Below are 23404 nucleotides of genomic sequence, written 5' to 3' on the forward strand. Positions count from 1 at the left end.
TCATTTTTATGTTTAAAAAAATGTGAATGGTGATCTCCATACGGAAGTTGACAATTATTAGAATATTAAAAGAAGAAGAAGAAGAAGAAGACGACGAAGAAAACAGGAAATTTGTAAAAGTAAATGTAAAATAAAAAATGACCACGGATTTGTAAAGCCAAGTGGTTTCAGATGGTGAAAGAGAAGAACATAAAAAAAATTGCACATGTTAAAAAAAATAATGAGAAAATTAAAAAGGAAAGATTGAAAAGGAAAAGGGAAAATATTAAAATATTAACTTCACGCGTTCACCTAGATGTGAATTACACTTTTTGCGCCACCTCAGCAAAAGTGTCTAAATGAATCAAATTCAAGTGAGTAGAGGTGTTTAATAGGTACTAGTCCTAGTTGGGGTATCTAAGTGAATTATGTGGACAACTTTAAGCGGCTGCAGATGACTTAGGCCTTAAATTTATTTTTCATCTTTCAATTTTCATTTTTTCTCTTTCATCACCTTTTCAGTTTTCACCATCCCTATCATTCACTTTTCTCTTCTTTTTTTTCTTTCATCAAAATTTCACTATTGAAAAAGAACTAATAATTCAAGTTCGTAACAATTTGTTCAAATCTATCAATTAATAAAAAAAAATCTCAATTGATAAAGGTATTTTTGAATTCATCATTAATGTTGTGAGATTTTGTTTTCAAAATCACACATTATGTTGAATTTTTGGATTGTATGTATTGAGGATTTTTCGTCTTTTTCTTTTTAAATTTTTATGTGAATTTGTTAACATACTTATCAAATATTTATATTTCAGATTTTTAGTATTTAAAATAATTTTTGTCGATCTTTTTTTATTATTTATTTTTATATTTCAAATTTAGTAGAATCTACATTAGAATTTAGGTATTGAGTTGTTTCGCAAAAGTATTTGGAAGTATTTCGAATGTTCTGTAGTTTGTAGTCAAATTTGTTTTTACAAAGTGATAATCTAAATACAAACCTGTATTTTGATTATTTAAAATTGTGAATGAATACGAAATCAAAGATAAACTAGTTAGTATAAACATATAATGAGCAGAATAAAATATAAAACTATTTGACTAATGCAATTAGGACAAATACAGAATCAAATCTAAATACAAACTTTATGGTATACATTAGGACGAATACATAATCAAATCTAAATACAAACTATTTGGTATACAAAGTGATATTGGAAATAAGCAAAATAAAATACATGTGCAAGATGAATTAATACATATACCATGTATACATGAGTATTGTATTTTGAATACTGCAAAATTTCTTAAAAGGAGATACATAAACTTCATGACCTTAGCATGATAGCCAAATAACTTTATAAAATTTCAGACATTTTTAAAGATAAGTTATAATTTCATAACGTCAAAATGATGCCTTAGTAGAATAAACTGCTTCAAATATGATAATGTATGGTAAATAAACGTGTTCAGAAACAAAAAAAATAGAAAATTGAATATTAATTTTTTAGAACAATGGTGATAGGCGTGTTTTTTAGAATATGGTAAAGAAGAAGAAAGAGATGAAAGTGGTTGTATTTTGAAAAATTGTCAATTAGTTCTTTGTTTTTAAATTTTTGTAATTGATAAGATTTTTAAGCAATTGTTTGTTTCTAATATTTCTCTCTCCCCTTAATTTCTCCTTTCTGTTTTTAACAATTGTTTTTTTTTTAAATTTTTTACTAAATGTTAAAAATATTGACAATGAGTCCTATTAAATATCAAAATATTGACATTTTGAAAATTTTTTCAAAAAAATATAAAATTATTCATACTTTGCGCAATTATAAAAATTATTAATAATCTTTTAAAAATATTTTATAAATATAGAAGATAAAGAATATATAGTTCTCATATATACTCATATAAATTTTAATTTTGTAAATTGAGTAAACTACCCATACTCCTGTTTTTTTGGTTTGTAAATTTAAATTCTTAGATCTACTCTAAATTTAAATTAATTTATTTTCCTTTAAATGACTAGTGAAATCTTAAAAAAAAAAAAGGAATTTATTACCAACGATATGTTGAGTTGAAATTACGACGTTTTTAGTTATTGGCCATTTTTAATAACAAAGTTTCTTTTTTCATGTGAACTATCTATTATGTGAGAAATTTAACTCAATACTATTTAGTTAATTCGCTCATCAATGTAAGTTAAACTGATATATAATTGATGAGAAATCTTATAAAAATATTTTCATAAAAATATTATTTTTATTTGATATGTTATGTATATAAGCTATAATCATAATAAAGGAATAAATTTTTAGATATTTAAAAGTTACGAAATTAAATTTAGTAAAAATATACAAAAAAATAAAATAAAATAAATCATTGTTGTAGGTTAAATTAAAAATTGATATAGAACACATAAATTTTGAATATAAATCTTTATTTAATCGCTAGGCACAACTGACTCTCTACGTAACGGACAAAACTTTTTTCGTCAATAACCACTTGTTAATGCAGCCCACATGAAACTCATGTTCACATTGAAGCTTCCCAATAATAACTCCATTTTGATATTCAAGCTGCCAAAACAAGTAAAACTCAATTAGCACAAAAAAATAATAGTATCGAACTTTCTTTATACTTTCTCCGTTTCATATTAATTAGCTTCCATTGAACACACCCTTAAATTGGTCTATTTTTTTATATAGGAACTAATCAACGTCTTATTAATTTTTATTTTTTAAAAAAAAATAAAATTATGAAATAATTTGCTTTTGTTACATACTATGCATATTGCACATGTTTCTGTCTCATGATTATCAGCAACATAATGCATTCTCTTCATTAGGTACATCGAAATTTTCTCTAATTCGAAACAATTATCATCATTAAGCAGTAATAATAATTTTGCTTCAAAATCCATACGTTAATTACGTTCGATACGTATCGTCGTGGTGTATTCGTATGATTATTTGGTTGAAGTAAAAACACAGCAGTTTGAAGTTATACAAGAATATGTAAATGTTTGAAACTACTTGGACATGAAATTCATTAGAATAAATAAATAAATTTTGTGAGTAAAAATAACTTTTAGCAATTTTGGGATCTTAAAAACAAAAATGTTTGAGCCTAAAGCAAGTAAATACTTGCTTGCTTTATGTTTAAGGTTACATTGGTTGGATGATTAAGATTTATAACAAAGTTTTTTGAATTAAGTTTGTTTTGATATAAAGACATAAAATAACACAAACGTAAAAGTTGCTTTCCTTGTGTCTCATACACAATCTTGTCAAGTTGATCGAGGAGACATTATAAAGGCTTTCTATATTTTTTAAATTTTGTGTTAAATTAAGTTATATTATCTAAATCTAAATCGAACGAAGGAAATAGAAAGGAAGATAATAGAGTTTGACTTTTTGTGGGATTTGGATGTTTCATTTCAACCAAAATTTGTCCCACATCGTGATGAACCAATTTTGCAGTATGGATTTTCTTTTATTAAAATTGAAACTTAATATTTCAAATAATTAACTCGTATTGTTGGGGGTGCATAGGCGATTCACTAATGATCGTATAGAGACCGGTGAATCGTGCCAACACCCACGAAACGAACACACTTTACTAAGGCGAGCGAGTTTGCCCTACTTTGGTGGACTCGCCCGCCAATTTTTGGAAGCCCACAAAATTTCTTGTGGGCTCACAAATCAATTCCTAAATCATAAAAATGAATAAATTCTAAGTGGCCCACATGTTTAGTTTTTTACTTGTCCTAAAGCATTGACATGACGAAAATTTTGGCTCAGTAATGTGGCTATAATTTGATTTTGGCGATCAGTTACTAATGACGTAATGTGGCTATAACTTGATTTTGGCTCTGTCACTAATGACGTAAGTGGCTATAACTTCAATATAATTTCATGAATTAAATTTTTAAGCACGTGATGTGACGTACCAATACAATCCCACAAATGGAACGTGAAAGAGTGGTATGTACATAACTTTATCCTACCTTATGAGAAGATAGATGCTAGTTTTCGATAGATTATTGACTCAGTTAAAATACATCGACATCAAGTATTGAAAAAAGTACATTAATGAAGTAATGAAGAGATAGATATTATTTTGATATATCATTGACTCAAATAAAATATATTAACATTAAGTATTGAAAAAAAAAATAGCGAATTAAGCTAAGCATACCAAAAATAAGGAGAAGAGAACAATGGCAACAACGAAAACATAGTAATAATTATTGTGCTTGGAAGGTCAAATGAAGATGGTGACCCTTCGATGCCTCGCAAGGGATTGTGTAACAAGTTGTTAATTAAGAAGGCCAAAAGCTTGACTAGACACTCACTAATTAATATTATAGTACACATTTGAATCTTAAAAAATCTAAGAATCTTTACATGTTCAAAAGTGTACTAGGTTGAATGTATAGATTTTAATTTCCTCCCAAGATCACAAAAATACGAATAGCTCATCAGAGACGGATTTAGAAGTTAAATTTTTAATACTAAACTTATTAATTTAATATTTATTAAAATTTTAATAAAATTTTAAGTACGTAAGAGCTTTTGCATAAACCCTATATATATATATATATATATATATATATCAGTACTATAAATATACTCTACGATCGAAAGTTATGAATTCAAATCACATGATATTAAAAGTTACATATCCGCTCATAAAGCTCATATGGGGTAACAATATTTGCTGTAAGTCATTATCTTAAGATATACATCTAAATTAATGTACTACGTAAGCAAATTAATTTATTTACTACGAAATAATGACATATGCTACTTGTGCACTTCCAATTTTGTATGAAAAACTATCTATAGCCTTATGTCCATAAATAGCTACACTCTCTTTAGTGTAAATCAAAGCATATATACAACTTATAGTCTATGAAAATGTCTCAAGGAAAATTGTACATTTGTGTAATTATGGTGCTCATAATTATGGTGCAACGTACAGAAGCTCGGATTTTAAGGCCAAAAAAAGTTATATTGTACGAACTCTTCAAAAATGTCACAAGGGGTGTGTTTTATCCTCTAGAAATAATGCATTTTCAGAAGATTCATTACGAATACAACAACACTTTTAAAGAGTCTGAACAACGTAAGAAAAAAGGGCTAAGTAAACCATTTCGAGTTCTTTTCGAGCGTATAAAAGTTGACAAGAGCCAAGAAAGAAAGTACAAGCTCATGAGGATTAGTCCCGGAGGACCGGACCCTAAACATCATTAATTCCAAGAACTTCTAGTTAATTAATTAATTAGTACTCTTAATCTTATTGTTATATCTTGGATTAGTAGTTGTAATGAAAAAATGTCATTTGAAATACACCTCACGAGTAGTATGAAAAATATCTACTTTCTCATCTTTATCTTATGTTATATTATTTTTTCTTACTCTCTTTCAAAATGGATGATGTTTATATTTTTTTGATATTTAGAGATGATGTAACTTCAAGCCTTTTTATTTCACCGTGCTTTTATAATAAAATAATATTATTTAAGATTATAAGTTTCAAAATGAAAATCTTAAAGTTTGTACTGATTAATCAAATACCATTATATAAATTGAAACAGTATGAGTACTAGTAGAATTCGAACCTCGATATAGCAGGTGTTTTTTCAGGCTTACGAAGGCACTCCATGCTTAATTATATCTTACTTAATTATAATTTTTTCTGACCTGCACCGGCACCAAATCATGTGGGTCCGCCTATGCGCATGAAGTTAGCATAAATATAAAGATTGAAAGATAAAATTAAGTCAAAATATAAGTAAGGTTTTTACATTATATATCGATAATACAATATTTTTTATCGAGAAAATGATACAATTTCAATCATCCCTCCATATCTAATGTTGCCATAGTATAACTTTTAACTGCCTCCATAATATTTCTTAAATCTTCATATTCACATTTTTTATTTTTATCAGCATAAAGAATATATTGAATTTCATTTGCTAAGTCTGAAACTTCATGATATTTTTTTTCTTTTTCACAATTTAGTGTAATTTCAAGCTTGTCGTATACATTTGATAATTCGTCCATACAATTATTATCTCCCGCACTTTTATGGATTATTTTTGTTGAAGAAAGTACCATTGCTCCAGTTATATAATCTTCTGTTGTAAAAGCCATAGAATATTGAGAATTATTGAAAAATAAAATAATTGTCAGAGAAAGAACAATGAAATTGGTGCTAGATAAAGAAGCCATTAATTATATATATATTTTTGGTAGTATTTTTTTCTCTTCCTTATGTGAAATATGTTATATTGTGTAATTTATATATATATATATATAGTTGATTGTGGTATATAATAAAGTGAAACGTTTATGGTTATATTAATTTATACAATTTAAGGCATTATTTATTTTGGTGCATGTACTAACAAATGAGGTGTATTTGTCCTTTTTGTTAACAAACTTAATTTAAATAAATAAATTAATGTTTTATTTTCAAAAACAGCATGTGTTTAAACAATTACTTAATCTATTTTTTCATTAATTCAAATCCAACTAAACTAAAAAAAAAGTAAAAAAAATCAATCTTAAATGAATCAGTAGCAACGAATTAATGAATGTTACAATAGACACTTGCACTAATAAGGCAAAAAATAAAATAGAAAGTCTACCTTAAACGAATCAGTAACAATGAACTAATGAAATGATGACTAATGTATAAATTCAAAATTTCATATATATTAACCCTATTTATATTGAATTTACGAAAAAAAAGAAAAATCATCATAAATTTATACTAGCAAAATACAAAGACAGAATTTTGAAAAAATATCAAAATATAGTCATAGAACTTTATGATAAGTATAAAACTCAACAAAACTATAGTCATTAACTATAGAACGCTATATCAAAACGCAACAAGACTATAGTTATAACTATAAAACGCTATATCAAAACTATATTTATAGACTATAGTTTCCTATTTTTAAAAGAACTTAAAATCTATAGGATTAATGTCAAGCTTTATTGAGGTAAGAGGTGTTAAAATGTCTCTTTTCCTATCAAAATTCACATACCGATTTGCAAGATTTTCCAATGTTAAAAAGAGAACTCTCAGTATAACATACTCCTTTGTTTAAAAAAAAATAAATTAAAATTAACCTAGTTTGACTTAAAACGAAATTTAAAAAAAATACTTTTTAATCTTATATTCTTAAAAATTTTGACCAAACTAAGCCATTACATAAAGTCATTCACCAAAATAATATTTTTTCTAAAATTTTTATAAAACTAGTATAAACGTATTCTACAGTAACGTTTTAAGATATATTTTATTTTTTAAAAGTTGATGACATCAGATTGATATACGTTACTCACAGTAACGTACTGAAAATAATATTTTAAAAGTAAAATGTTACTTACAGTAACGTATATCAACCCAATGCTGTTAGTTTTTAAAAAATAAAATATATCCTAAAACGTTATTGTAAAATACGTTTATACTAATTTTGTAAAAAATTTTAAAAAATGTATTACTTTGATAAATTGTTTTTTGTGTGAAAAGTTAAAAAAAGTGAAAGTTTAAACAGTGAAAGTTTACCCAAAAAAAAAGAAGAAAGGAACCGTTTTAAAATATGATCACTAAAAATGAAATATGATCATTCTCTAGGAGAGTATTTTGCATTTAGCAAACAACAAAATGCATACACAAATTTCTCTTAGTTTTCAAGATAATTCTTGTTTAGCAGGGGCACAAAAATACAAACATACATGTACCTGCTTTTCACAGTCACATTATTATGTAATATATGTAAACAAACTTCAGAATGGGAGGCACTTGTTTATTTACTCCCTTTCTCACTTCCCTGTTGATAACCAGTTTGAGATTGCTTATTCCCACCTCCAACAAACTGTGTTGTTGTCTTCCCTATTCCAACCAGACTGCCTCCCTCCTGCTGCTGCAACGCCTCGCTCTATCCGCCCTCCTTTTCTCTGCTAGAAACTCCGCCTCCGCTTTCTCGCTGTAATACATACATTTAACATAGAACTCAGTATAATGGTCATAAACATGAATCCACCTCAATGTACAAAACAAATGAGATAGTAACCTAATGTTTACCTTGGAATTACCTTCTATTTGTCTCTCAGTTTCTGACTTCTTCTTACCTGCATAATCAGCTGCACCTTCTTCCGCTGAAACTACGTAATCTTTAGCAGCAGCCAATTTGTCCCCTGCATACTCCGCCACGCTCTTTCCAGCACCAGCGACCGCGTCCCTTGCAGCCACTGCCTTCTCTCCTGCATACCCTGCAACACTAGAAACAACATCAGCCGTGGCTTTTGTAGCTGCGGCTGCTCCTTTTGCTGTATAATGTGCAGCACCAAAAGCTCCCGCTTCAGCCATATCCTTCGCGGTTTTAGCTGCTTCCCCTGCATACCCTACCGCGCTTTTTCCTGTTTCCACAGTGGCGTCTTTTGCATACACTGCTGCATCCCTGCTCTTTTCAGCAACGGTTTTAGCTGCTTCCCCTGCATACCCTACCGCGCTTTTTCCTGTTTCCACAGTAGCATCTTTTGCGTCAACGCCTTTCTGCTTAATGTATCCTGCTGCATTCTTGCTCTTTTCAGCAGCATAATCTTTCATCTCCCCTGCTTTTTGCAGGGTGCCGTCTTTAGCCTGCTGTGCTGATTGCATCGTAGTTTGTCCTGCCCTCGATAGGGTATCTACAGTTTCACCACAAACTTGCTGGCCTTTCTCGAGAATTGTGTCCTTTGCAACTCTAGACTTGTCCGCAACATACTCGGATCCAATCTGAGGGCCATGAATTACAGCATCTTTGGCTTGTGCACCTGCACTTGAAAGGTAGATTTCTACAAATTTTTCGCTTTTTTCACCTCATAAATAGTGTTTGGTCATACATTATAATCAAATTAGTATGTTCCCGCGTTGAAAATAAAACTGACCTTTTTCAATGGCAGTGTCTTTAGCAGCTGCAGCCTTATCAGCAACATACTGAGATCCACTTCTAACATCTTGTGCTGTTTGACTGTAAGTTGCAGCATCATGCCCGTGACTAGCCGATTCTTTCTCATTTGCATTATGTAACGCTGACGCCCCAAAATCCTTCGCCTTTTCGTCGGAATTTTCAGCTAGTACAGCAGCTGGTGCTAGTGCAGGTGCTTTCCTCTCTGATTTCTTCTTATTACCAGTTTCTTGAGGATGAATCCCTCCATGAACTCTTCCTTCTTCGCCTTCTTTCCTATGTGATTCAATTTTGAAACCTCCTAGTCCTAGACAAATTCAACACTCAATGAAGATATTTATTGAAAAATAATATAAGTTTTTTTAGTATAGTGTAAGTACCTTGATGTGAAGAATGTTTGTCACTTTCTGTGTCAGTATCCTTTTGCTGTTGCTGCATTCCACTAGAGAACTCCAGTCCTCCAACTTTAACAGCAGGCTGATGTTCAGCAGGAGCAGTAGTAACACTTTTTATATGAATAGCAGGATGAACATCTTCTCTTTTTGCTTTATCTGAATCCATTTTTATTTTTTTTTGTTTTGTTACTAACTAAACTATGCTCTAATTTTATTTCTTTTTCACTTCCCAGGATTCGATTTGAAAGAAATTATAAACCAAACTGGATGAAGCAGCAATATTTTATTTATTATCTTATGAAACGTGGCAAGGAAAACATAAGCCACACTGCATGAGTCAGCTGTACTGAATGCTAACGTGTCTTCATGCCTTGCAACTATGCATATATCTGTCAATCTCTCATCAAAAGAAGCAAATATCAGATAATTTTGACACTTTTGAGTATTTTTATAAACATAATAATCAAGATACACATAGTGACTTGGCTTGTTTGAGACTAACATAGTTATTATGGTATAAAGAAATTTTAAAGAAGAGATGAAACAGGCCTTCTATTTCACCATAGTTCCATATAAATAAAAGGTAACTGGCTTATTATAAAACAGCAGGTGCTTCTTCTTTCAATTTTAGTTTTATGTACAAAGCCATCTATTGATTGGCAAAAGCAACATTACAATTTTAATAGCATCATATCTTAGCTCAGACTCCACGGGTGGAATTACATTGGTTATGTTGTTGTAATGCGTCATATCTAGAGAAGTTCCCACTCAGATTCAGAATGATCATCAGCTGATGACAATTTTTTCGGGTTTGAGTTTTTGGAGAGAACCTGCATCTGCTTTTCTTCAGGCTGTAGGTTCGGCTGTTGATCTCCATATAATGCTCCAAGCTGCTCATACTCTGTTCTCGTCGACTTCTTTTTCATAGAAAACACTTGCCTGAGCTTCTTCTGATAAAACAACTGAACTGTCAACATCTAAAGGCACACATTCTTCGATGAAACAACCCCTCCCTCGTCCCCCCACGACTAAACTAATGATAAATATATTGATGAAAAGAAAAACATACGAAAATACAACGCGAGAGGAAGGAGAGGGAGATGGGACCTTGTATGATTTCCGTTTGACTGATCCTTGTGGAACATGAAGTTTCTCCGCTTCAACCAGGACACATGTTTCCTCTAACTTTGGTTCATCATAGCGCTCAACAATTTCCACATCGGACTCGATCAAGTCATACTTGTCAGGTGGAGGAGAACAAGATTTATCTGATCTTGCTGTAATAGAAGACGACAAACACAATGAAAAGATTAAGAGTCTTAAAAAAGATTGGCCGGAAAATCTGAACAGCAGGAGAAAGTTGCTCAGTTGCACAAGTATTCCTTCGTTTTATTAGTTTGGATGTTGAGAAAACACAAGGGCCCTTTGCTCTTCGATTATCACAATATTTTGCTTTAATACTGTACTTTCTTCTAGATGTTGTGCACTCACTGTTCTATATTTCATATTACATCTTTGTTGTTACTATTCTCGTTTCTGTATTTCATTTTCAAACTGTTTAGAAATGTTTATCTCTACAAGATAGGGTCAAAGGTCTATGACTACGCTTACAGTCTACCCCCAACTCCTCCCCACCATAGTTGTAGGATTACATGGGTATGTTGTTGAAAAATATTCCTAATCACAGATTTAAGTCGGTCAATTATACTAGTTCGGTTCAATTTAACAGTTCATCCAATAGAACTGTTAACTCAATCCATAGTTTGCGATATCTTTTACATAATATTGTCCAACACAGGCAGAATAATAACCCCATTTTATAAATCAGCAATTGATATGAAAGATACTCTCCAAGATAATATCAGAGTTGTGAGTCGATCAAAACAGAAGCAAAAAAAAAAAAAAGAGAAGGAGAAGATCTTTTTTACAGGTGGCTATTGCAAGTACCTTTGCAGGACTCTTTGATCTCCTCACCGGCAATATTATTGTCATCGGTATTACTGCTAATCTTTGCAATATTATTGACCTCCTTGCTGGCAATATTATTGTCACCAGTATTACTGCTAATCTTTAGTCCAGTATCACCAGCCAACTCCTTGCGTGTACCCCTATCTACTGCAAGAGGAGTTAACATAAAAGAAAAAAAGAGAGAAAAATTAAAGAGAATAAAAATAAGTGGAATACTGCTAGACATTTATACCATGAGAGTCTGATTGCAAGTCACCAACAGAGAAAGTGTTCCTGAGATCTGCTTGGTTCTGCCCAACACAGTCAACTGATAAGCTCGTGTCAGACGCTGCAATATTAATTGATATACCTGCTGCAGGCACCTCTGTTTTTATAATATGGTTGGAAACCTCCTTTCCTGTCTCGGTAGACTTAAGTCCTTTAACTGAGGCCAAGGGCGAAGTCATGGTCATGTGGTCGGATGCCACTTCAAAACCTCCCCTAACCTTAGAATCTGAGGACAATTTAATTGTATTCCCTGATACGAGACAGAGAGCGTCCGACTTCTTAGATGGTGGATGATTATCTCTAACAATTTCTTTCATCCCAACACTTTGACGTCTATAAACTCCTCCACTTTTGCTTTTCCCTGTCACATAATAAAATACTCTATTAGAAGCTATGACTGGAGTAAAAGATGATAGATGATCACTATCCTTACCCTTAATCACTTGAGTATCATCAATTAATTCCTTATTAATTACCCTAGGGTGGCCTCCTTTAAGTTGTGCTTTCAGCTTCTTGCTGATTTCAGTGTGCGCATAAGGATTAAGAGACAAGTCAGCAGCTGCAACTTTCACGGGATCTATGTTAAATTGAGGATGCAGATCTAGCACCACATCTGAATAGAACCTCTTGACACTTGCACCAACAGTCTGCACTTGATTCTCAACATATCTAGCGGTATCCTGTACCATGAGACCAGTTACAGTGGTTGCATACTTAATTGGCCAAAGTGGTGCAAGATGAATAAGAAGGTACTACATATTGAAGTTATGAACATTTTCAAAGAAGCAATTGATTAGAAACGATTAAGAAATTGATGAATAAACAACCATGAATGTCATATGTACTCCTTTGATATATTAACATGATATGCACACCATCCTTCCAAATGCAACATAATTACCTACTCAGGAGTTCGGATAGTGGCAAAAATAAATCTGATATGCACTGGAAAAATGAAATAAATGCATGATTTTGTTAAGAAGAGTGTAGTCTCCAAATAAAAGTCAGGACAGCAACAAGAGTACTACAAGAACTATTACTACTATGACTCAATTCCAAGCTAGTTGGGTTCAGCTATATGGATCCTCATTAACCAAGTCTTATTATTGATAAATATAGGAATTCAATGTTGCTACGCAGAACTCGATGTACAAAGCTATCACCTTTCTGCGAGATTAGAATATAGGTTTTTTGCCATTTAGTTGAAGTATCAAATATGTAAGCAAGGGCAATGAATGAGGGACAAGTTTGGATAATTTTTCTCTAGCCTTTCCTCCAAGTAAAATAATTGTCTTTCTCTAGTAACAAAGAGATGCGAGCACCTATCATTGGGTACCAAAAGTTACTGGTGATTTATTAGGTATCTCGGAGAAAAATAAGCCCCATGGCAGTCAATGTAGCGACAGCTGCAATTTATAGTCAGTGCTCAATCTCCTTTCTTTTGAGTTGATTGGATATGATCAAAGTTCAATTCATTCAAATGTTCCTAGTGCTCTAGGGTCAAACAACCAGTTGGTAAGAAATAGCCCTGCTGACTGCTGAGGGAAGCTCCACTATGACCTTGCTAATCAAACCCGAAAAAAGGGACTAACCAAGTCAACTAGTAAGAGACATGTGGTAAATTTTACCTGGTACATAGCATCTTCCATCTCCAAACACATCGCTTCAAATTTCTGGTATATATCTCCAACCCATGCTATACCTTTCAAATCCATCGCATAACACTTTGACAACTTTCCAAGGATTCAACGAATATAGTGCTGCAATATGATATAGCTTTCAACTGCAGAATTTATAAGATGCTTCCCTATTAGAACTTGTATGAGCTGCATAAATTACAAAATTCTGTTGAGCAGGATCATTCACCAACTACAATCAATCAAAACAATGCATGTCACCCTCTGTAAATCACCCCGCTAATGTATAATTAATGCCTCAACATAAACGAGATACAAATCAATATCATTACCCATAACAAAGTTTTCACCTTGCACTCATAGATGATAGAGCAAACTATCAGCAAAATTAATTCCCGGTGTGAGCTTGCTCACATTGGTGGTCCTAAGCCCAGATATAGGAGGAACTCTAAGATAGGTCAATAGCCACCGCAGAACTAATCAACTTTTGTTCAATCCTCAAAATATAGAATATTGAGCTTAAATGGACAACGAGGATCCATATAGCCAGCCCTAACTTGCTTGGGTAGTTGTTCTATTTCTAGCCAATTACATTTACCATCTACTTGAATTTTAACAGCACAAAAGAAATTCTTTCAAACCAAAACCTGAAACTAAATCAAATGCTTTAAATTAGCGTACAAATAGCACAAGCTTCATCTACTTGTAACATTTCTTTTATTTCTGTGGTGATGGAGATAGGATAAGCGTTCTTATAGTAGGATAATCCCAACTACTACCATCTTTATAGACATCGAACTAATCAAACAGAAGTACATAAATAAGGCTGAAATCTTCTACCTTTAACAAAAAGAAGTCATTTTTATATGCTCACCAGTTACCCCTCCCCAGTTTCCAACAGTCAGAATCCTTCAGCCATCATTTCACAAGTCCGTTAGAAAAATAGATTATTTAGACAATTGCATAGAAGACAAGGATGGAACTTTTTATATGAGATCATGATAGCAGAAAAGTGCATCCTAGGGGTTCCTTAATAGAGTACCTTTCTAATGACTTCGCCTTACAAAACTCAGAACTTCTTAAAAGACTTGGATAGGTATAACTTTTTTGTAACATCTATTTCATGTATTTTAGATGAATTTTTGGTCTACAAATGGACACGATGGAATATCAGAAGCTATAAAGATTCCAAAGCCCTTTTGGACAGCAAAAATCAAACAAAGGGTTTTAAGAGCTTCCTTATTACCCAAACTAAAACTCATACCAAATTTCCAACAAAAGCATTCCAAAACCATGAAATAATTCATCAAAGAAAGCAAGCTACTTTACCTTCATACTAAATCCCTATAATTTCACATACAGAAGATATCTCTATACATTCTATTAAAAAAATAAAGCACAAAATATTAAAAGTATAAAACCCAACACCCAAGGGTGTAGCCTAGTCAATGAATCCTTCAAGTCCCAGAAAAAACATACAAGGAGCTTTCTTACCATATTGTTTAGCCTTGGTGGGGTATTCAGTGAAATTAGTCTAGTTGAGGCACACACAAGCTAACCCAGACACCACGATTATCAAACAAAAAGTATAAAACCCACCACTAAAACTCTTATGTACACAATAAACACATGAATTATTCAAAAAACAAGTAAAAATCATCAGCATCATGATCAAGAAGCAAACCCCACAAAAGTAAACAGCAGCTATTTAGGGAAAAAAACTTATCTTTTGCCCTAGGTAAACGTTAGAAAATCATAACCACCATGATCAAGAAACAATACCCACAAAGGAAAATAACAATTATACCTCAATCATACTATAAAACTACCAATCAATTACAATATTCAATTTTTTTTACTACTAGAGTTAAAACAGAACAACTTACAGAACAAAAAAAGAATACCCAGAAGCAAAAATTGCAAGTCACGGGTAAATTTTTATCAGCAGAATTCCAAAATTACAACTTTTAATGCAAATAAAAAGCACAGCATAAAGTAAGATAAAGAGAAAAGTAAGAGTTTTGGTGAATTTTGTTTGAGTTGGAAAACGAAAAACGTAAAGAGAGAGTTCACCTGTTTTTTTTTGGGTATGTGGGTCTTCGACACGTGTCCAGAAAACTCTGCATTATTCATTCCTTCGTGTAATATATATTTGCAAGAAATGAAAGTAAAATATTTTCTATTTTAATGATGAAAGATTATAAAACAAGAAAAAAAACTAATCAAGTTTGAGATTAGATTTTGCTAATTAAGAAAAAAAAGTAATATCATTGTATGGCTATTTAATAAAATTGAAATTGGTCAATATTGAAATGGGTCAATATCACTAGTAATTTTTCCTTTATTGCATATATACTAACTAAATAGTTGAATTTTTTTTTATTAAAAGTGTAGTATGGATTTTCGAATCCTTTTACATATATTATATATTTGTTTATTTTTATTGATGTTTTACCATTTGTAAGAGATAAATTATATTATTTTTAAATTTATATCATGAATATGATTACACAGGAAATAATAAAAATTTTAATTTAAATTATGTTATTAAATATTTTTTAATATTTGTTTATTGTTCTTATATATTTAATTAATATGTAATTAAAAAAATTATAATACTATAATAATATTCGATGAATATTTAATCACTTCTCTGATATTCTTACAAAAAATTATATAAATATAAAATTGTAAGTCTTATTTTTTATAAATACTATGCTACTATTGACATTTCAAATTCTTTTTTTTAAAGTACTCTTAGCTAGCGTTTGGCCATAGATATTCAAATATTTTTGGCAAATATTATTTGGATGAAAATTTGGGTGAAATTTTGCCATGTGTTTGGCCATAGAATTTGAGAAACATATTTCATTTTTTTAAGAAATATGATTTATACCCATAAGTTTTTAAAACTATCAAACTAACCATAAATTTGTATTACATAGCACAATAGAAATCTCACGTAACAAGACTTATGACTTCCACAACAAATCAACAAGAATCATTACAGTAAATATTCGTATAGTGAGAAGGTCTTGGTACAATCATGATAATGAAAATACAACTAATATAAATTCGGGGGAAAAAGGAGAGGAAAACAAAAGAAAATAAATATTGCAATCACTGAAGAACATATGTTTTCTCATCTAAAAGAGTTCAACCTATTCTTTAATATAATCTTCCCACATTTTATGAACAATCTCTTCTCGATGAGCTTACATTTTCGAATCAGACGATCGAGAAGATGAAGCCCTGTTGTTACCCTGAGCCAGTAGTTCGTCACTTTCATCAACAACCATATCATCATTTTCATTGAATATTCCATCACTACTTTGGTGTTCACATAAAAAATTATGCAATACAGCGCAAGCAATTACTATTTTCACTTGCATGTCACATTCATAGTTGTTCATGCCTTGTCTTAGTATTCTTAATCTACTTTTCCATGCACCAAAAGTTCTTTCAATTACATTGCGCAGAGAAGTATGTTTATAGTTAAATAACTCTTTTCCATTCTTAGACTCTCTTTCACTTCCTCGGCAGTCCTGCAAATGATAGCGCATTCCAATGAATGGAGCTAAAAATCCTCTTGTGTTCCGTAGACCAGCATCAACAACGTAATATTTATGTACCAAAATAAAATAAATGTAATTCATGTTTTATTTAGTAGCTAGTTCATTAAGACTAACTGTAATAAAGGAATGTATGAAATCAAAAGAATGCATGTAGAAGGGAGCTAATTGAATTGGTTGGTGTCAATAAATATATTATTTTTGTAAAATAAAAAGTTAAGAGTAAAAATTGAATTTCTAAAACTTTCCAAATAATGAAATTTGGCCGAAATACTAGTTTTTTCTAGTATTTGGGAATTTGGAAAATTTACCAAAAAATAAAAAAGTATATGGACAAATAAAATTTGCCAAATTTTTTTCCAAGTTTTAGTTACAAAATTTATGGCCAAACGGGCCCATAGGAACAAATCTAATTGAAACAGGGTGAGGCTCGTAGTTCAAAATGGTATTGATATGTCTCGTTGCAATCATTCCGATTAATTTGTTTTGTAAATCATTATAATTTGTGATTAATTTTTATATTTAAAAAATATATAGTATGTTAAACAACTAAACGACCCCTAAAATGTGAGGGGCATTAAGAATCACAGTTTCATGTCGCCACTTCTCAATTCGGATATGCTGCATATCGTTACCCTAGCAATACTGATCCAAACATAAAAACGTGACCCTCATTTCCACTTTCTCTCTCTACACTTTTCACAGTCATCGGCGGCACCTCAACAGAGCAACAATGGCGACACCGGCGACTACTTCTTTCGCCATTTCCACCTCCTCTTCCTCGGCCGTTTCTTCCTCAAGCAAATCATTGAAGCGTGCTCTTTCCAGTAACTTAGGGTTCCTTTCTACTTCTTCTCTGTCGCTTAAGGCTCTCAGAGCTAAATCTTACTCCTACAATGTGTCTAGCTCCGGCGGACCACTTAGTGTTCGTATGGTTGCTGCTCCTGCTGCTGTGAAGGCACCGATGTCTCTCGATTTTGAAACGTCTGTTTTTAAGAAGGAGAAAGTTACCCTTTCTGGACACGACGAGGTGAATCTCTTCCCTTCTTACGTTTATTTCACTTATTAACTCGGTTTTAGAAAGAATGATGTAGTTAGAGTATGGTGACATCTAATTTTCGGTGTAAGATTAGATGTAATATTTATATACTTGAAAACTGGTTAAGTGTGACAGTTATTCTAGCTTCATATATACACTTATAATCATCATAGTTGACTAACATAAATTTACCAATTCATATTGATATGCAAAAAATTGCAATTTATAGTACTTATAGTATAGTTCTTGTCTAAAATATTAAATTAATGTTATTTAAATTAACTTTGAAAATTAGTCTGACTTTCGAAAAGTCCAACGGGACAAATAGAAGTAGACGGAGGGAGTACTTGATAACTATTAGTTATGCGAGTTTCCTATCAGTACTATCACCAACCGTAAATCTAAACACACCTCAACTATCAAATTATTGTTCCATTTTCTAAGCTCAAATATCAACATAGGCGAAGGGAAAAATGATAATTGAGGGGTTTTTTGATATATAGTTGGTGGGAAACTAGCATGCCTAATAATAGTTCAGGCATGAAATTTGGAAAATCGAAATACTTTAGGTGTGTTTTTGATACTTCGCTCTTTCTTTTTATATAACTTAAGAAAGAGTGTAATTTTTTTTCCATTTGATTTTGAGTAGCTGGATGTCTGTTTCTAAATGTAGATCACTTCTTATTGTTTTGTGGAATAATATGTAAGGAGGTTTGAACAAGTTGTCCTTTTTCCCCAAAAATCTTTAAGAATAAGGAATAATCTGTCCAAAAAGGAAATGTGTTTTTGGATAGTCAGAGTTGTTCATTAAAAAGATTTCTGAGTTTTTAGTGTGAAGTTACTTCTCAAAAAGATACTGTGGTTTTTTTCTCAAAAAAGAATCAGCAAAAATTTCAAACAAACACCTTTAAGCATTAGACATTTTAGAAAACTCAGTAGAAGTACCATAAAACACAATCTTTTGACGGAGAGAGTAATGGTATTGTCTTTCTTGTTGGTGTATCAATGGTGAAAATGTTTATTTCTATATGTGAAAGTTCTCGGCTTTGATGTGTAATGTATATTGTTGGAATTGTGGTGTAGTACATTGTGAAAGGAGGGAGAGATTTGTTCAAGTTGTTGCCGGATGCATTCAAGGGAATCAAGCAGATTGGAGTCATTGGCTGGGGTTCTCAGGTGAAGTTTCTTTGGTTTTGGTTTTGGTTTTATTCAGTTAATTCAATTTTGATATCTGTATAATGTTCCATTCTGAGAGTTATTGGAAAATGAAGTTAATGCAAAGAGGAAGTTTGTTGTGTAGCTCAATGAAGAGGGAATATTTCCATCTGAAACTTAGAGTTTAGTTAATCAAAATTTTGGAGAAGATATATCTTTTTTTGAAATTGAAAGGAGAAGAGAAGAAGGTATCTTTTTTAGATTCTATAACATAGAAGTCCTCTGTTTTACTATTTTTGCTGGAAAGCTACATCTTTTTGGATGTACCTGATGAAAGCAGCTTCAAACTACTCTTTTCGTTGACTTCTCTAAAACCATATATGTTCTCACCAAGTATTTTCTCTTCATACTAATTCTAGCATAGTTGCTGATGAAGTTTCTCTAGTGTAGTTTTCTCGAGAAGATATATCTTCCTCCATTCAAAGTTTGTTTTTTTCCCATACTCTACTTCTGTTAATAATTGGTTATGTTGTTATTTTTCATCATTAACACAGAAGGTATTATCAAAATATATCTTAATACTGTTTTAAAGTGATCTCATGCAAATATAGTAATAATCAACATTGAATTATTTTGGTTAAAAATTGCACAACTTTCTGTAAAAGTAACCCTTCTTTTTTGGTAGGGACCAGCTCAAGCCCAGAACTTGAGGGATTCTCTTGCAGAAGCAAATTCTGATATAGTCGTTAAGGTAATATTTCATTTCTTCTTTATTAGAGATTGAAGCTGAAGTTTATCTTGTTTGCATACAAGATTAAATTCTTAGTCTTGCAACTTATGAGGTATGAATTTTGGTCATGTAGATTGGTTTGAGAAAGGGTTCTCGCTCCTTTGCTGAGGCTCGTGCAGCTGGGTTTACTGAAGAAAATGGTACCTTGGGAGACTTGTATGAAACTATCTCCGGAAGCGATCTAGTGCTGCTTTTGATTTCTGATGCAGCTCAGGTAGGCACATTGTGTTAGCCTCATGTTCTTTTCACGAAAACTTGGTAATACATTTTAGTGAAGGCTGCCCTTGACCTCATAGTTCAATGTTTTTCCTGGAATGCTAGATATCTTGTTTCTTGCCTCTACTCTTCCCAAGAATGACAAACTTAGTTTTGCTTAGTCATAAGATATAGCTTTGTGCTTTCTGCTCCCACCAGTGGTGATTAGATGTGATTTTGTTTGTTTAATTTGTGACTATGGAAAGCACACTAGGTATATTTCCACTAAACTTTAGGGTTTCTCTGGTGAGGTTTTGAACATCCTAAATCCAACTCATTTTATTTTGGTTAGTGGAAACATAGATTATTACCAGAATCACGTCTTCGACATTATTCATTGGAGTATTTAACTTGGCAACATGTATGACCTGAAATTTTACAAAAATTTACCCAAGGATGAAATATCAAACCAAGCCACACACTCACATTATACCTGAAGAAAATGGTAATATTGATAGCTTGTCAGACAGTGTATTCCTTCACCGAGTGTGCAGGTAGTGCCCGTTGCTGCACCACTTGAATTTCCTGATGTATTTGCAGGCTGACAACTATGAAGAAGTGTTTTCTCACATGAAACCAAATAGCATACTTGGTCTTTCGCATGGATTCCTTCTCGGCCATTTGCAGTCATTGGACCTTGACTTTCCCAAGAACATCAGTGTGATTGCTGTATGTCCCAAGGGAATGGGCCCGTCTGTCCGGAGATTATATGTACAAGGAAAAGAAATCAATGGTGCTGGAATCAATGCAAGTTTTGCGGTTCACCAGGTCTCCTGCAGTCTTTTATAATTCATCCTCATCTATTTTCTTTCAAACTCTTTGTTTTTATGTTCTATGAGATGTGACACTATTCGCTACATACAGGATATAGATGGAAGAGCCACTGATGTTGCTCTTGGGTGGTCAGTTGCCCTTGGTTCCCCCTTTACATTTGCAACCACCCTGGAACAGGAATACAGAAGCGATATATTTGGCGAGCGAGGTTAGCGTGTTTCCAAAGTCTGTTTTTTCACTTACTAAATTAGTACGGTTGAGGTCCATTGGTCTTCTTATTAGGTATATTACTTGGTGCTGTCCATGGCATTGTCGAGTCTTTGTTCAGAAGGTACACGGAAAATGGAATGAGTGAAGAGCTTGCATACAAGAATACTGTTGAGTGCATAACCGGAAACATTTCGAGGACAATATCAACAAAGGTCAGAATTGAATTCCCAGTCTTCTGATTTGGTCTATTATTATGTTCAGCAAGATACTTTTATAACTTCTCAAATTGTTCTTGAAACTATTCTACATGTTTATTAGGGTATGTTAGCTCTATACAATTCATTGGATGCGGAAGGCAAGAAGGTGTTCGCGACTGCATATAGTGCTTCATATTACCCTTGCATGGAGATCTTGTATGAGTGCTATGAGGATGTTGCAACAGGTAGTGAGATCAGGAGTGTTGTCTTGGCAGGTCGCCGCTTTTCTGTGAGTTGATTCTTTATCATTAAGTTTCCTAACAATTGGTTTCTCTTTTCCTCTCTTTCTCTCTTGCACCCCCTTCATTGGAGGCACATTAATTTTTTACTTCCATGATGGAAACTAGATAATGCCGCCTGTATAATTTTGGCTTCTTCCCCAAAATGAAATCCATAATTTCCTTTTCTGTGTGATTTCTTTTTTGTTGACTTTGATGTCATTTTCTGGACTGGTCACCTCTGGACCTGGCCCATTGTTTTTTGTATATGCGGATTTTTTACCATTTATAAAATGGGTCCTAAGCCTAGTTTTAATTTTATTTTATTTAAAAAAAAAAAAGAGATTATATCGCCTATACTACTTAGCTTGTGGTGCTTTTCCCCTATAACTACTTTGATCACTTGAAGAAATTGTGTATCCCTTCTTCAGCATTATGGAAAAGTGTAATACCTATTATCAGATGAAGATATTAACCTTATTTTTTTGTACATACAGGAGAAAGAGGGGTTACCAGCTTTCCCAATGGGCAAAATAGACCAGACAAGGATGTGGAAAGTTGGTGAGCGTGTTCGTGCAACACGGCCATCTGGTGATCTGGGTCCTCTCTATCCTTTCACTGCTGGTGTCTATGTCGCATTGATGATGGCTCAGGTCTTTTTTTTATTCAATCTGTGTGGTTGGTTTTATTATAATGTTTGAATCGTAAAAGGAGGGCATGGCAGCGCGTATCTTGAGCTGCTGTCAACTTAGATCTCTTCAAAATCCTTCTCTTCTTATAAGCTCTTTCTCTTCCTAGCTACAAGCACTTTTTACCTATCTCCCCACTACTTGACAAGGTTTAGATCAGCTTGATGAACAACACCCCCTCCCCCCTCAGCTCTCTTTTGCTTATTTTCATTATTGTTTTTTCTTTAAAAGAAGTAAGCACGCAAAGAAGCCTAGAGGATTCAACATCTACGGTATACACGTCAAAGAATAATTTTAATCTCAGATATACAATGTAATTTTTAGCCGAATCCCCTTGTCCTGGTGATTTCTTTTTTGCTTCTGTACCTGAATTTGATGGTATTATGGATGCTCAAAACCTGTGGTGTTAGATTAGTAGTGTGAGAGCATCTAGATCTTGCTTGTTTATAACACTCTGTTCTTTGGTAAATGTTAACAGATTGAGGTTCTGAGGAAGAAAGGCCACTCTTACTCAGAGATCATAAACGAAAGTGTCATTGAGTCTGTTGATTCCCTGAATCCTTTCATGCATGCACGTGGAGTGTCTTTCATGGTTGACAATTGCTCTACAACAGCGCGTTTGGGATCTAGAAAGTGGGCTCCTCGATTTGATTACAATCTCACCCAGCAAGCACTGGTGGCAGTCGACAATAACCTGCCAATCAATATGGCCCTTATGACTGATTTCGTATGTGATCCTGTCCATGAAGCTATTGAAGTTTGTGCCCGATTGAGACCTACTGTCGACATTTCAGTTCCTGCAGATGCTGACTTTGTCCGTCCCGAGCTCAGACAAACTGTCAACTAAGGTTCTTTGTCTGTCATTTCTATTGAGAATGAGTATGGCATTAGGCAGTGCCATGTTTAGTCTGATCGAGCATTTTCAAAGGTAGAGATCGTTTCTGTATGCTGTGCTTTTTGGGGTGTAAGGAGATCTACTTATATTTCTGTTGGTAAAAAAAAAAACAACCTTTTTCTGTACTATGGAATTTTATGTACTTTTGCAGATTAACTGAATAAAAACTCAGTTTGGAGTCTCTTTAGCCATGGTATTAATATGTTTTCTCAATCAAAAGGTTTAAATTAACTGTATGAACAGTGTTGAGAACGTTAATTTAATTCAGAGCCTGTTTGGCCAACCAGTTGGGAGGTCAAAAACATTCTCTTCTTTATGGAAAAAGTTTTT

At 32.6% G+C, this 23404-nt stretch overlaps 3 protein-coding genes across 18 annotated transcripts; 1 reads left to right on the top strand and 2 right to left on the bottom strand.

Moving 5' to 3' along the window:
- Positions 1–7594: 7594 nt before the first annotated feature.
- On the bottom strand, positions 7595–9569 carry LOC101252059 (seed biotin-containing protein SBP65-like). 2 transcript variants are annotated; one of them, XM_010315555.4, is made up of 4 exons: positions 9334–9569; positions 8934–9260; positions 8100–8819; positions 7595–7990 (listed from the first exon to the last, which is right to left on the bottom strand). In XM_010315555.4, exons 1-4 carry the CDS (start codon positions 9512–9514, stop codon positions 7965–7967), a joined length of 1254 nt encoding a protein of 417 aa, XP_010313857.1. In that variant the 5' UTR covers positions 9515–9569; the 3' UTR covers positions 7595–7964. The 2 variants fall into 2 exon arrangements, with proteins under 2 accessions (XP_010313857.1, XP_004252091.1); XM_004252043.5 differs by having other exon boundaries at positions 8089–8819.
- A 352-nt stretch (positions 9570–9921) lies between these two features.
- LOC101256948 (uncharacterized) lies at positions 9922–15417 on the bottom strand. 15 transcript variants are annotated; one of them, XM_010315561.4, is made up of 8 exons: positions 15107–15291; positions 14061–14129; positions 13212–13366; positions 12017–12263; positions 11549–11944; positions 11296–11463; positions 10456–10625; positions 9922–10298 (listed from the first exon to the last, which is right to left on the bottom strand). In XM_010315561.4, the coding sequence occupies exons 3-8, from the start codon at positions 13296–13298 to the stop codon at positions 10101–10103; spliced, it is 1266 nt and encodes a 421-aa protein (XP_010313863.1). In that variant the 5' UTR covers positions 13299–13366; positions 14061–14129; positions 15107–15291; the 3' UTR covers positions 9922–10100. The 15 variants fall into 15 exon arrangements, with proteins under 15 accessions (XP_010313863.1, XP_069148025.1, XP_069148020.1 ...); XM_069291924.1 differs by having other exon boundaries at positions 11296–11460; positions 15107–15278; XM_069291919.1 differs by having other exon boundaries at positions 13212–13409; positions 15107–15276.
- A 1858-nt stretch (positions 15418–17275) lies between these two features.
- On the top strand, positions 17276–23261 carry LOC101257242 (ketol-acid reductoisomerase, chloroplastic-like). The gene is made up of 10 exons (XM_004251752.5): positions 17276–17822; positions 18915–19007; positions 19672–19737; positions 19850–19990; positions 20572–20799; positions 20896–21013; positions 21088–21227; positions 21334–21501; positions 21988–22143; positions 22658–23261. Exons 1-10 carry the CDS (start codon positions 17526–17528, stop codon positions 23024–23026), a joined length of 1776 nt encoding a protein of 591 aa, XP_004251800.1. The 5' UTR covers positions 17276–17525; the 3' UTR covers positions 23027–23261.
- Positions 23262–23404: the final 143 nt, after the last annotated feature.

The sequence above is a fragment of the Solanum lycopersicum genome, chromosome 12 (genome assembly GCF_036512215.1).
Source record: "Solanum lycopersicum chromosome 12, SLM_r2.1".
Lineage (NCBI taxonomy): Eukaryota > Viridiplantae > Streptophyta > Magnoliopsida > Solanales > Solanaceae > Solanum > Solanum lycopersicum.